General features: G+C 41.2%; 1 protein-coding gene across 1 annotated transcript in view; it reads right to left on the bottom strand.

Annotated features, from left to right (window-relative positions):
- The window catches only part of PLB1 (phospholipase B1), a 97,990-nt gene that overhangs the window by 37,892 nt on the left and 46,901 nt on the right, over positions 1–13,197 (bottom strand). The window contains exons 22-33 of the mRNA XM_026059479.1: positions 13,070–13,121; positions 11,066–11,146; positions 9,875–9,940; positions 9,066–9,166; positions 6,323–6,404; positions 5,472–5,576; positions 4,719–4,814; positions 4,136–4,207; positions 3,388–3,447; positions 2,914–2,974; positions 2,131–2,189; positions 372–439 (exon numbers count right to left, since the gene is read on the bottom strand). Of these exons, the coding sequence (XP_025915264.1) occupies positions 372–439; positions 2,131–2,189; positions 2,914–2,974; positions 3,388–3,447; positions 4,136–4,207; positions 4,719–4,814; positions 5,472–5,576; positions 6,323–6,404; positions 9,066–9,166; positions 9,875–9,940; positions 11,066–11,146; positions 13,070–13,121 (903 nt within the window). The remainder of the gene's footprint in view (positions 1–371; positions 440–2,130; positions 2,190–2,913; positions 2,975–3,387; positions 3,448–4,135; positions 4,208–4,718; positions 4,815–5,471; positions 5,577–6,322; positions 6,405–9,065; positions 9,167–9,874; positions 9,941–11,065; positions 11,147–13,069; positions 13,122–13,197) is intronic.

Genomic DNA, 13,197 nt, shown 5'->3' with positions numbered 1-13,197 from the left:
AGTTCCAGAATAGCAAAGTTTGAGAAGAACTCCCAAAAGTAAAAATTTCTGATTTGTTCGACCAGTGATTTTTCTCCAGTTCTGTAGATCTCCAATTCCCCATCTCACCACAAAAAGACAAACTGTCATGAGCAGCCCAAGAAAAAAGCATGACAGAAGCCAAAAGATTGTCTGAAAATCTATTGCTGAAAATACTTCATGTAGAACCACATTTGTAACAAAACCAGAACTCTTCATAAAAAACACCAGCCAGAGAAGCAACTCTTTTCCCACTTTCTGACATCTGAAAGTCCCAAAACATGTAGAAGAGAAAAAAACTTTTCATGGCAGAGAAGACTTGTATCTCCTCATCACCTTGGATGAAGACTTACCTCCAAGACAGTCCTCGGTATTCGGTGCTCAAATCCATGAGATTATCTGAGGCAATTCCTGTACCAGCCTGGACATTAGTTTTCATTAACCAAATGAAAATAAAGCACAATTACTAACACAATAGCCATTCACAGTGATTTTATTTATTTTTGAATGGGTCTCTTCAAAAACTTTAGAAGGCATCTGGCTTTTCCCCAAACTTCCTCCTGAAAAATGCATCAATTCCTTTCATGATTATTCACAAGTGTTGTATTGTACATAACGCACAAGATATATGATGGAGCAGTGGAAGGAAGGCTTTCTTCACATGGTTCTAGATGAGGTGAATAATGTTTATAGTTGCATTACTCATGAATGATGAAAACATCTCAAACAAACCCATAAAAATTTCAGGCTAGTGACAGGCAACACTATATGAATCCAATACAGATGAGAAAAACAGGTATCTCAGAAACAAGAAGTCCTGTAATAACATTACACTGTTTTGAGAAGTACTGTGCTACACAGAGAAATTTGTCATAGTATTACAGCAAGGAGGGAAGCACTCTCTATACTCACGCTAACAATGGGGCAAACTGACAACTACGTCCCTCTTTAAAAACCACCAGAACTCAAAAGCAGAGTATTTGCCCACAGTAATACTATAGTGTCATATTAAATTTGAGTACCGGGTAGACTGCCCATTGCTGCCTTAGATTAAACAATACTACATTTTCTCCTATATATGAGCTTTGTCAAATTAACAAAAGACTGGAGTTCAAAATATCTGTGCATTGGCTAAGTGCAGCTCTGAAACAGTAATACACAAATGCTGTTTCTATGAAAACAGATTTTACTCTCAGTTCCTACAGGCTATACTTAGAAACACCTGTAGGGTCCTGGTTATTATCATACAGCAACTGCAGCTAGATACTGACTATCTTGTCTTTGTCAATATTGCAGATTTGCATTCAAATACTTCTATTTATTTCAGTAGCCTCTTGTGTGTAGGAGTTTCAGCACCATGCCTGCCAGATAGTTGTAAAGGCTTCATAGTTTGTACACACAATGTCTTTGTTATTCAGGCTCAGATTCAGAGAACCTAAATTCCAGTTATGGCTTTCTGCCCAGTGTTTCCCATGGGCTGGCTGTAGGATTTCAGGGGATTTGGCCAACAGAAAAACATTAGGCAGAAAGATGTAATCAGAATTTAGGCTGTCTGGATCTTGATACAAATTCCTTCTAGCCTACAAAAGATCCTCAGTGAGAATTACATCTCGGGAAGAAACTGGCTATGAGTTAAAACAGGCACAATAAAGAGACTGAATATTTTCTGAAATGGGTGAAGCCAGAGGACACTCTCCCTTGTAGATCCATATCTCATTATCCAACATCTCCTAGTCACTCTGTTCCTGAAAGAACTGAGGCAACAGGACAGGTTCACTAGCTCTTTCCTATTCAGGAGGAAACTTTGAAACACACAATAACTTAAGACTTGTGCTAAGTCCCATTAGTTTCAACATCACCTGATGTCTTCTGTTCCCTATTCAACAACCCATTTAAACACTTTCTTAAATGATTTGCCTGTGTTCAAGAGCATGTGAATATGTGCGTGGGGGAACAGAGTGTTGGAGAACTGATATCCTCTTTCCCGTTTTAGCTACCAGCCCATGAATGAACGGATCTTTACTTCCAGGAACAACAGCTATTTCCCCTCCACCAGAGCAGGGACATGTTTACAGTTTTACCAAGAAAACAGTAAAATCACCATCTTCTTACCGTCAAAGAGTCCCCAAGGGCTGCTATAATTTTCACATCAGCTGGCTTTAGGGCATGCACTGTAGAAAGAAAGAGATACAGCTGAATGTGCCTAGGAAACAATTATGCTTTTTCACCACTATATATGTGAAATGTGCCATTGTATATTCTGATGCTCAGCCACGTTGTTTTTGCAGTACCCAAATGACAAAACAGAAGCTCTCTGCAGCTCATCTTACATGATTGTAGCAGCAGCACGTGCACAATAGCTAGTTTTTTAATGGCTAACATTGCTACCAAAAAAGACAGAAGAGCGAGGAGAAAATAACAATACATTGTAATCAATATCGAGCACCAAGATGAGGGTGAAACAGTGCAGTATTAGACAAAGCAGGAATGGCATACTAAGTGATGTAAAAAGGCCTAAAGAGACAGCAATATGATGTTCATTGAAAAACCAAATACTGTCACGTCCCAGACTAATGTGCTGAAAGCTGGACTTCCAGTCCCTGTCCCAGAAACGTAGGTGATAACATTTATAGGCTATGTCAGCACCCAAATTTGGATTTTCTCATGAGATATTTTGAAGCTCTCCACAGTCAGTGAGTCAAGGCAAGCTACTTAGTCAGAATGCTACCTTGTGTGATCGTTTGGCATTGTATCTATTAACCTGCTGCTGAAAAACGTGACATCTCTGCTGAGCAGCATTTTTCACAGTCCAGCAGTCATTTCAGCAAAACCAAAAACCATTCTAGAAAGAGATTTGAAAGTATTTCAATCTCTAGACAAAATGGGTAAGACTACCTGAAGCTGCAGAAGGGGAGGAAGGACTCCAGTCCTCACATAGCAGCTGGCTTCCATAACTCTAAAGAGAAGGAGAGCCAAAAGAAAGCTGAATAACATTTGGCTAGAAAATAGTCAGTAGTAACTAGTTATCCTCCTAATAGAGGCCAAGTGGATAAACCAGAGCCTGTTTAGTATATAATTAATCAGACAGACCTTGGTTGCTTGATTCAATAGTCATATAAAGTATTAATCAGATTAGAATAGCATCCTGTGCCAATAACTGTGCTGTCTGAGCATGTGCTCTTACAGATCTTTCTAGATGCATTTTACCTAACTCAGGGAATACTTTCCTGTTCTGTGCTGCGCTCTCCACCTCCCAAACCCCTCTGGCCAAAGACCAATTTTGTCTGTCGTGCAAAGCATGACTCCTCTGGTTACCACACAGGAACACACGCAGCAGAGTAACAGTGGGATGGTGGTGTTGACACTTACTGGAGTTTGGTTAGGGTATGTGTAATTACTGTTCTTATATGTCCTCAGGAATGGCTCAGCCTACAAAATAAGGCAATCTGAGTCAATGCAAAACATCAGAAGAATAAGCAGAGATTTCTATTCCCTGAGCTTCAATTCTCAAGTGTCTGTAGGTGATTAATAACTTGATGCAAACGAAACCCAGGGATTTAAAAAAATTGACTTTTAAAATCCATATAATAAAAGTGTAAACCTGGGGTACTGTTTTTACACAGCCAGAAATTACAGAAGATTTGCAAGACCCTGATGTGTGCAATTAACAACAGGACTGTTGTTAAAGGCACTGCCCAGGCTGATTGCGCCTGTGCCAGCCAGGATAGYTTCACTGACCTCTTGCAGAGCTGTGCTGACTGATGTTCGCATAGGAGCCAGCGTGGCTCTGTCTCCCCCACTGAAGCCATTTCATTCAGTGTGGATACTGAAGTCTAAATGGTCTGACTAGGTAGGCTGAACACCCTGCCCTCATGTTTCAGTCAACCTATGCATGGCTGTAAGGAAGTTTTTTCCTAGGATGAGCCTGCCCTCCATCTCATGGGGTGTGGGGAGGGTGTTTTTACTGCTACAGGTTGTAGCAGCACAAAACATGCAGGGGAGAGACCAAGACCCCTCTTGGAGATGGTACTTCAAGCTGTTGGTAAAGGCTTACCCAGACTCCCAGCCATCCCCAGCAGCACCACACATAACAAACACAGATACCCTTGTAATTTACCTCACTTGGACAGTTGAGAACAATTTCATTTTCTATTTGCTGATTATCTGTCTTCTGCCCTACAGGTTCCAGCTGTGGGGAAAACAGGTGGGGGGGAACACAGAAGAAAAGCAAATGAGTATTGAAGTGCAGAGGTAACTCTGTTTGGGCAACCACTGGAAATCATCTCTACAGCACAGCAAGAGGATGGCCATGCCCTGCCTATGCTCTGACCATCCCCTCCAAACACAGTACCTGCTGTCCCAAGATTTTATCTTGAAAGCTGTTTTGCATACTAAACAGCCTATCCTATTCCCATGATATGTCAGGAATGTGGTGTAATAATCAAAATGCCAGCTATGCGTTATCTCCTGAAAGAAGTCCAACCCCCGTAGCCTTAACATGTCCTGGGATGCACTATTTTGATATGGGTGATTTAATACTTCAGGTGACTTTCCTCCAGATGAGCCTTCTTTTCCTTTGTAAACACAACTATCAGTTCAGAAGAGATAGGGCTATCTACATAGTGGTTCCTTAGGTTTTTTACTGCCAAAGGCAAGATAGAGAAGACAAGGAGAAGCCAATATAACCTTTAAAATCTTACCATGTTGTTCCACAAAGCACGTGCGGCCTGGGAATGAGTTTTCTGGCTGAAGTGGAAACAGTCCGGGGCAAAATATGAACTGTCAGGCAACCCCTCCTAGAGGATGAAACAAGGGTTGCATTATCCCCTCTTTTTTCCAGTGCAATATCCCTGCTGACTTTGAACCAAGTAGCTGCAAAGGCCTTTGAGACCAAAAGAACTGAACCGGGCCAGAGAGCACTAGTAACTCGGAACTACGAAGCCCTTTAAAGCTTTTTAATATATGATTTCCAGAGTTATAAGCAACACAGACAACCCTGATTCTGGGTACCAAATACCTAGGCACAGATATTGATCATATCCTTGATCTCCCCTGACACTCGCACATTATCGTTTTTTTGTGGCATTTGTGTTTTCATACTAAAAGTCTTCTATTTGCCAAAATACTGGAAGGGACTTTGTAATGTATAGGGGATGCGGGATGAGTGTTCCCTGGGGAATATTTTGAACTAAATGTCTACTGCATAATTGTTTGTGATTACAGGGGAGTGGCTTCAGTGCCCCAGATGGTATCTTCAAGGCCCATATTCCTATTTCCGATTTTCTCCAGGCTATGCCACAAGTGTTTTCTGCAATTTTGGATGGTAGCTCTACTGAATACAGTAATTATTAGCCCAGAATAACGCTGGTCACATTTACAGCCAAGGCAATCTTGAAAAGTCAGGGGAACGGCACTAGGATTTAATGTAGGGGTTTTTTTATTGTTATTTTTACCTGTGTCTTTGGCACATTCACATTCATCATAAATGGCTGCAAAACCACAGTGAAATCTTCCTTAGTGTCATACCTTCCACTCTCCACTAACTGGCGAGTTCTCTCCTAAAGAGTCAAAAAAAGTTGTCACTGTTCCTTCTCTTACATTCAGATCACTGTGGCCCTCAGTAACTTRCAGCTCATCCATGGATTCCCCCACCCGAGTGCAGAAACCCAGAAGTGACTGTGAGTTCCAGCCTATGCCAGGCAGCAAATGCAGAGGTTTGAGACACTCATTTCAGATTTCTTTGTAAAAAGGCAGCCTGTGGATTGTTACCTGACATAGGCAAGGCTCTGCTCATTAATTAGATTTTCTATCAAAAGAGGTTCTTCCAGAACCACTGAAGTGCTTTTAGTCTGGCTGACATCCCATCCCTGAGGTTCATTCTTGAGTTATCACATTCTTTGACGTAATCTGATTTCCAACAAGATAAGTTGTCAAAAAACTGCTGGTTCCCTGACATACTCTACTTGCTATGTTTCTTTAACAAATTGTTCCTTATCTGCTTTGTTATTTTATTGAATCAGAGTTGTAAAGATCTTGAGCAGTGCAATTACCCAATAGCCTACTCCCATCTTCCCTCCCGCCCTTTTTTTAAGCACTACTGCAAAATGTCATTAAAGTGAGCAGAAACTGTCCACCAACTCCAAATACTCCCTCAGTGGTCCCTCAGTCAAGTCAATGCCAACAGACCCTGGTATCACTGATAAAACTGTCTGTTATTATTCCCAGCAGAACAAAAAGAGACTATTGCCAGAGAAGAAGAACAGAAGGACTACGTTTAATCTTTAAAAAACTCCATTTGCCTTACCTGATACTTTTTATTAAAGGAGACCAACATGTTGAATTCAGTGGAATTGACATCATAGTTTAGTACACAAGGGCATAAACTCCTGCAGAATGAAACAATATGCTGAGAGTGCTTGTCTTTGGTTTTTTTCCCTCCCTTTCACTAGCTGAAAAGCTGCAGCGTGAAAAGCTTCTCTGAAGGGGGATTTTTCTGAAAGACTAATCAATGATACCATTAACTCCCATCTTTGAGTTTCTACATATCCCCAATTCTTGAGCAGAAACACATATTTATTAGGGATAGATTCAGGAATATAAAATAAGGAAAAGGTTACATGCAAGCAAAAAACTATTCTTAGGTGCACCTGTGCAACATGATTTGCTTCAGTAGAATGATACAAGCATACTTAAGGATGGCGTTTCCACAAATTTGTTCTAATCTGCTATAATAGTCACAAGTTGCAGTGAGTTTCGTGCTGGTGGTGCAGCGCCACAACAGGTGCCCAGAGAGAGATGCTGGAGAATCTCTATCCTTAGAGAGATTCAAAACTTGACCAGACAAAGCCTGGAGCAACCTGCTTTACCTTTGAAGCTAGCCTTGCTGTGCATGGGGGTTTGGGAGGAGATGACCTCAGATATCCCTTCCAATCTGAGCTATTCTAAGTTTCCATGAACTAGCACTGGCCACTTTTAACGTTCCCTGCAGTTTTGACCCTTCTAGCACATGATTTTTTTCTTCTGTTGTTCTCCCGTCCTGGACACACCTCATTATCACTTGAGAAATCCAAATGAGAACAAAACACTCTTTTTAAAAATCCTGTCATGTGATCATAGTAAAGCACCCCTGAGGGAGCTCTTAGAAAAATATCTCCTACAGTGGTGCAGTTATTATGTATCAAGAATATATATATCCCTACCTCCAAACTGGCAAGTCTTAATGGAGAGTAACTAACAAGCAACATGATTTACTTATGTAGGACATCTATATGAAAGAAAGTACAACGCTAAGTATTTTCAGAAGTATTTTGGTAACATAAGYAAGGCAAAATCAGTAGAGACAATTTTTTTTAGGTTATTGGCTATTCTTGGAAAAAAAAGAAACAAGCTTTCAGAAACAAAAGCCTCCTTCAGGCTCTTCTTCAAATCAGCTCCATGGCATTTATTACTCCACATAGGGTCTGCTTAGTACCCTGTAAACTTGGATTGCTGCCAGACAGGAACATGTTAAATTCAACATGATACTTGAAATGATGGGGGAAGGTTACAGGTATCTCAAGATAATCTAATCCTACAGGCTCCACTAACTATAACTTTGCGTGATGACTAGGATCTTGAAATACGTATGCACTCTAGCCAGTAGCCTTAGTTGAAGAAAAATTACAACAGGATATCTGAAGCACCAGCGCTCTGAGTTTAGAAGCTAATTTGCCATTGACAGTCACCATGGAGCCCTTAAATCACAGCAAGAGGTTTGCAGCTATGTTCCTCCTGTAAAACCACCTTCTTCCATGAGACCCTTCAGGTGTCCTCGCTAGCCCAGCCAGGTGCTGCCAGCCTGCAGAGTCCCTCGTGGCTGACAGGACCCAGCCAGATGGCTGCAAAGCAGATGTCTTACTGAGGTGGCCGGATGCAGGAGACCCTGCAGCTCTCCTATGACTCTAGCCTCCAAGCTAACCATTACAGTCTGTGCTGCCCAATATCAGATACAAAATTCTCAGCCCAAGCATTAGTAGGAGCAACGGCTGCCCACGTTCAGAGAAGGTTGTCCCACGTGTCTGTTTAGAAAAGCGTAGAGTTCTTGCTTTTCTGAAACTAAGAAAATCCTGTCGGGAGCACATCTGGGGGGGAGTAGCCATCCTAGCAATGGCTACAAGCCCACACAGATTAACCACACTCAGTCACAGCAACTGCAGTTACTGTCCCTGTTTTACAGGGCATTGCACAAGCAAAGCAGGCAGCAGAGCCAAGGCTGTTTTACAGCTGTCTGTAATTTGTTGCCTGAGGCAACTGCCTGGTTCGCTTGTGTTTGGACTCTAATCCTCCCGCCCTTCCCATCTCCCATTCCTCTCTGCTCTCTCCTCTTGCCCACAGCCAGGAAGAAGGGAGTTCATGCAGGGCTGGTGTGATGGCCCAGCACAGCCCACGCTCCACACAACACCTTTGCTCTCCCAGCCCTGTCCAAGTCACAGACCTGCCACCTCAGCTGGGCATTCATGCCAACCTGTGAAGGTTACTCAGCCGAGGAGCATAAGGTAGCACAACGAAGCATCCCAGATGTCTACCTGAGAGGCTAATTAACAATGCAACTAATAACCAGCAAGGAGACTACAGAGATCAGGAACTACAGAAGCAAGAGGGAGAGTTTTAAGGCTCCAGAAAGGTAAATCTGCAAATAAAACTAGATTAATGTAATCAATTAAAACTCTGTGTCTGAATCTCTTCACCGTCTTTGCCCCAGAAGTGCACAACTGAGCTCCTTCTGCTTGGGCTTGAACTCTTGCAACATGAATGATGAGTCATTAAAATGGAAGCTCCACAAAAAGTGATAGCAGTAGGRCTCATAGATACAGAGACAGTGAAAGAGAGACAGGTATTTCTAAATGCTGTTTTAAAATTAACATGTGGGTACACATGTATACACAGAGAAAGGTGTTTGGTGATCTGAAATACTAGAACCTTTTCCCTTTAAGTAGAAAGTTTCCCAAGAAGACCTTGCAGCTTTTTTTGAGCAACAGTGAGAGCTGTAACATAAATCATCTTCAAACCTCATGATCAGCCTTGGGCAGCTAATGCTTTTCTCTGCGTACAATTCCTGGAGGCTTGCTATAGAAAGCACTGACACCAGATTCACAAATGCCCGTGGAACCTGCCAAGAGAATAAGCAAACCCAGAGCTGGCATCAGGAGCACCAAGTGCCATCTTTRCCCTTAAACTGCCACAGCAGACTTCAGATTGGTGCTAATATAACAGGCCTGCTGATTGAAACAGCTTGCATTATTTATAATAGACACATTTGAAGTAATACTTAATCCCACGCAGTTAAAATACTAAATTACAGCCCCTGCCTATGTGGGCTAGTTCTATTTTAAATATTGGTAGCCAGTCATTTAAAAATGATGATTTCAAAAAGATCCCAAAATGTTGTTACAGGTGTTTCTCTGCATGGCTCAGACATTTGCTGATTCTGAGTGGTCTCACCATCAACTTCACCCTCATCCTGAGTATCAGATTCTCACCCTTAATGATCAGTAAAGTGTTACTTTGCAGTATAACGAATGAGCAATGCATTTTCTAGTTCTTGAATACCATATGTTTGTTCAAATTTGTTACAATACTTTTTACACTATTTGTCTGCAGCACATCAGCTAGAACTCAGCACATCCTTATTTTTTCTGCAACATACTTCTTCCAGTCCTCTGTCTCTCACAGAGGTTTTCCTGTGTGCAAACACCTCTGTATACAGCAGTGCCGCACAGATGAGAGTGAGGAACTAAATTCTCAATCAATAACCACTGACTGCTTTCCAAACAGAATGTGATCCCCACTCCCACATTACTAGAAAAGCTTATTTTACCTCTCTGTGAAGCATGTCCAAGGCTATTTGTATATTGTGTGTGTAGTTTTCAGGAGAATAGTGCACCTGTTGAAACAAGAGGGTCAGTTTATTCAAGCAGGCACAACTGTGGCAATCTGGAGTCTCACCACAGCACTCGCACTTCTAACTCTTGGGTCAAGAGTAATACTGTCCTAAGTACAACTGGCATGTCTCTGCTCTTCAATTCAATAGAATTTGAATTCTATTTCTTCACATGAGGAGCAAAGAACACACTCCACAGTCAAACAGACTTCTGCATTAGAAATGTCTTCCCCCCCCCCCCAATCTTCAGCCTTAATTCTTGATTTAATTTCACACAGAAGTTCCTTGTGAGCCCCACTGGCCTACTCTATAAAGCTAGACAGTTCAGATCCCTTATTTATTTCCTAAATCACATTGTGGTTGGCACTATTGGTAGCTGTGTAACATAAAGGAAGCATCATTATGGTCTTTGAATGCAAGCAGGACATCTCCCTGCCATTTACCTTTATGTGCAACAGCCATTTTTGGTCTGAATCAGGAGCAGAAGGTAGGAATGGTTAATTTGCTCATTCATTGTTTTAGAACCATTGTGCTTCTTTGTTGTTTTTTCCCTTATCTGAAATTAATCATGCAGAATGGAAAGTATGTGCTCTGCCGCTTTTAAGTAGGTAAAACAATAAGGTCTCATCACTATGTGAGAAGCCTACCACAGTGTTTCATCTCCTCTATAATCACACAGAATGAAGGTTATGTGAAGGTTTAATTGCACAAGCCCGAGCTGCTGGCAGACCACCCCATAGCACCGAAGCTGGTAACAGCGCACTAAGAGAGACACTAGACATGAGTGCACACAGGGCCAAGGAAGAGGGCAAAACCTTGACAATCTCTTTTATCTACAGGTGGTAAAGCAGCTAGATCAACAGAAAGTTATCTTAGTTAATAGCAAAATAAAGCCACAGTTATGTAATTTACAGGAGTTCAGAAGATATCACTGCATTTATCATAACAACAGGTTGAACGACCTGAGGGTCACAGAGCAATTACATACCAGAGCTGCACAGCCGCAGTCTACCTTATTTTGGTCTAGCGTCCCTACCCTGCTGAGTTCTGCCTTCTCAYGCACTGCAACGCATATGGACCCAGCGCCCCGGCCAGCCCAGCTCACACTACATGCAGCTGAGGACTTACTGGATCGCTGCAGAATTTGCATAGGTCATTTCCTCCTATGAAGAGTGTTACAAGCTTCCAGTCAGTCTGAAAATTTATTCTCTGCACATACAAAAAAAAAAGAGATGGAATGAAAGTTGTGAAGGGAAAAAAAAAAAAAAAAAAGGTCAGACAACATACTAAAGAGAAATTTAACATTTCTCTGGGGGCCTGGCTGTAGTTTCTAGGTGTGTTCACAACAAAATGAATTTACAGTCATGATTTTGAGGAGAAACCACTATGATGTAAATAAGTTTACAATTGTTGCTTTACAATTTCAATAGTATCACACAAAACTATTGGCTTCAGAAAACTATTGCTCAAGCTCCATCTGTACACTTCTCTTAGTAGTATCTTATGTATACATTGACTGACTCCTCTAACAAATTTTGGTAATATATCTTCATTGCAAAAAAGGTGGCATATGTTTTATTGTGTAATAAATAATGCAGCTGTCCTACTGGAAAATCCTGGAGGGCAATACATTTTGGCTTTATTGTGAGACAAACTGCAAAGAAGGGGGGGGCAGTTTCGGCTCTGTCTAACAATATTGGTAAAAATTGTAGCACCTTTTCTCTGGAAGGATTTTGCAAAGAGATGGCTAATGTATAGTAATTATACCAGAGTAAACACAAACCTTCTTAGCTGCGAAGAAAGGTTCAGATATGATTAGTACCACAGACCTGATGTGGTACTCAGTATCTTAGCACTTGAATTTCAGTGCCTAACACCACAAGGAAAAGCAGTAACAGTACATCAGCCTCAAGTGAGTTAAAAGTATCTAGCTTCCAGTACTATATATCCCAGCTGGTAAAACCCCTGTCCAGTGGTTTGGTCTCAAAATTTACTTATGAAAATTAAAACAGTCTGATGAGAGACTTTTCCTCCTGCTCTAAACAGGTGTTTTAGAGGATAAAGAAGCTCTAAAATCAAAGATATATCACCTCTAATATGAACATTCTTTCTAGTTAATTAGTCAAAAGAAAAAGCATTTGCACTTATTTTTCCATGTGATGTTTCCAAGCTAATAAATATGACAGAATACTGCTTAGAAGCCTTGAACAAAAAACATCCAATTGCTTAGTTGTTAACTGCTATCCCTTTTAATCTCATTTCAGACACAGCCATGAGAGTGAAACCGTGTTTACCAGAAAGTGCACTGAAAAGGAAGGTACTGCAAATATTTTTGCCAATATGTTTTCACTAGGATATTTATCTTGGACACACACACAGTTATCTTGAAAGCTTTTTGACTGCTTTCCAAATGCACGATTGGCAGGCCAAAATAATACCATGTAACTTAGGTCACTGATTGCATAGCCTATTTGTCAAATTACAAATAGAAAACACTCAAAGCAGTAGTTGAGGTGAAAAATCTGCAAGCAGTCCTCAGCCTGATATATATATTACAGACCATTAATCAAATGATTCCTAACAACAAACGTAGTCATCAGCTGATTTCTGATGTATAACTTGCAAAGAAGGAGCTAAACTGGTTTTAAAGAAAACAAGCCCTTTCCTCACTTCACATGTTCACTCCATATGATTACAGTTTGGAAAGCTTGTCCTCCGCATCCTAGCGTGTATCTTCGCAGCTAGCAAAAACATGTGCTTGCAAGGTAATTAATAGYGCCACAGTAAAATACTGGCAGACAAAAGGTTCTGTAGTCTCAAAGGGTGAGGTGACTTGGGAGGGGAGACTGTAGCACTGAACTTACCAGTTATCTTGTGGTAAAAATGATAGGGAGATTTCAGTTAGCTGGATTTCATAGCAAGATAACTATCACATGCTTGTACACATCTAGTTAAGACAAAGCTGTAGTTGATTGTGTGCTGAGGCACACTCTGCACTGAGGAATATTACATTGCACACTGCTGTGCCCACAGCTTTGTTTGGCATCTACTGTTGGCCTGTTGCGCGGTTAGAGACTAATGGCGCCACTTAACTTCATCCTCCTAAAGATACTCGTGACATGTTAAACTCACAGTATCGTTCTTCATTCGGTCCACCAGTCTTCTAACCTGTGCAGGGACATGCCTAAACAGGAAAAAAATAAATAAATTAAAATTAAAATTAAGGAATCCTGCATAGACAGCAGGGAAAAGAGAAAAGT

The sequence above is a fragment of the Apteryx rowi genome, unplaced genomic scaffold (assembly GCF_003343035.1).
Source record: "Apteryx rowi isolate R43461 unplaced genomic scaffold, aptRow1 scaffold_158, whole genome shotgun sequence".
Classification (NCBI taxonomy): domain Eukaryota; kingdom Metazoa; phylum Chordata; class Aves; order Apterygiformes; family Apterygidae; genus Apteryx; species Apteryx rowi.
The sequence above is the reverse complement of the archived record's forward strand: the minus strand, read 5'-3'. Positions and strand labels throughout refer to the sequence as shown.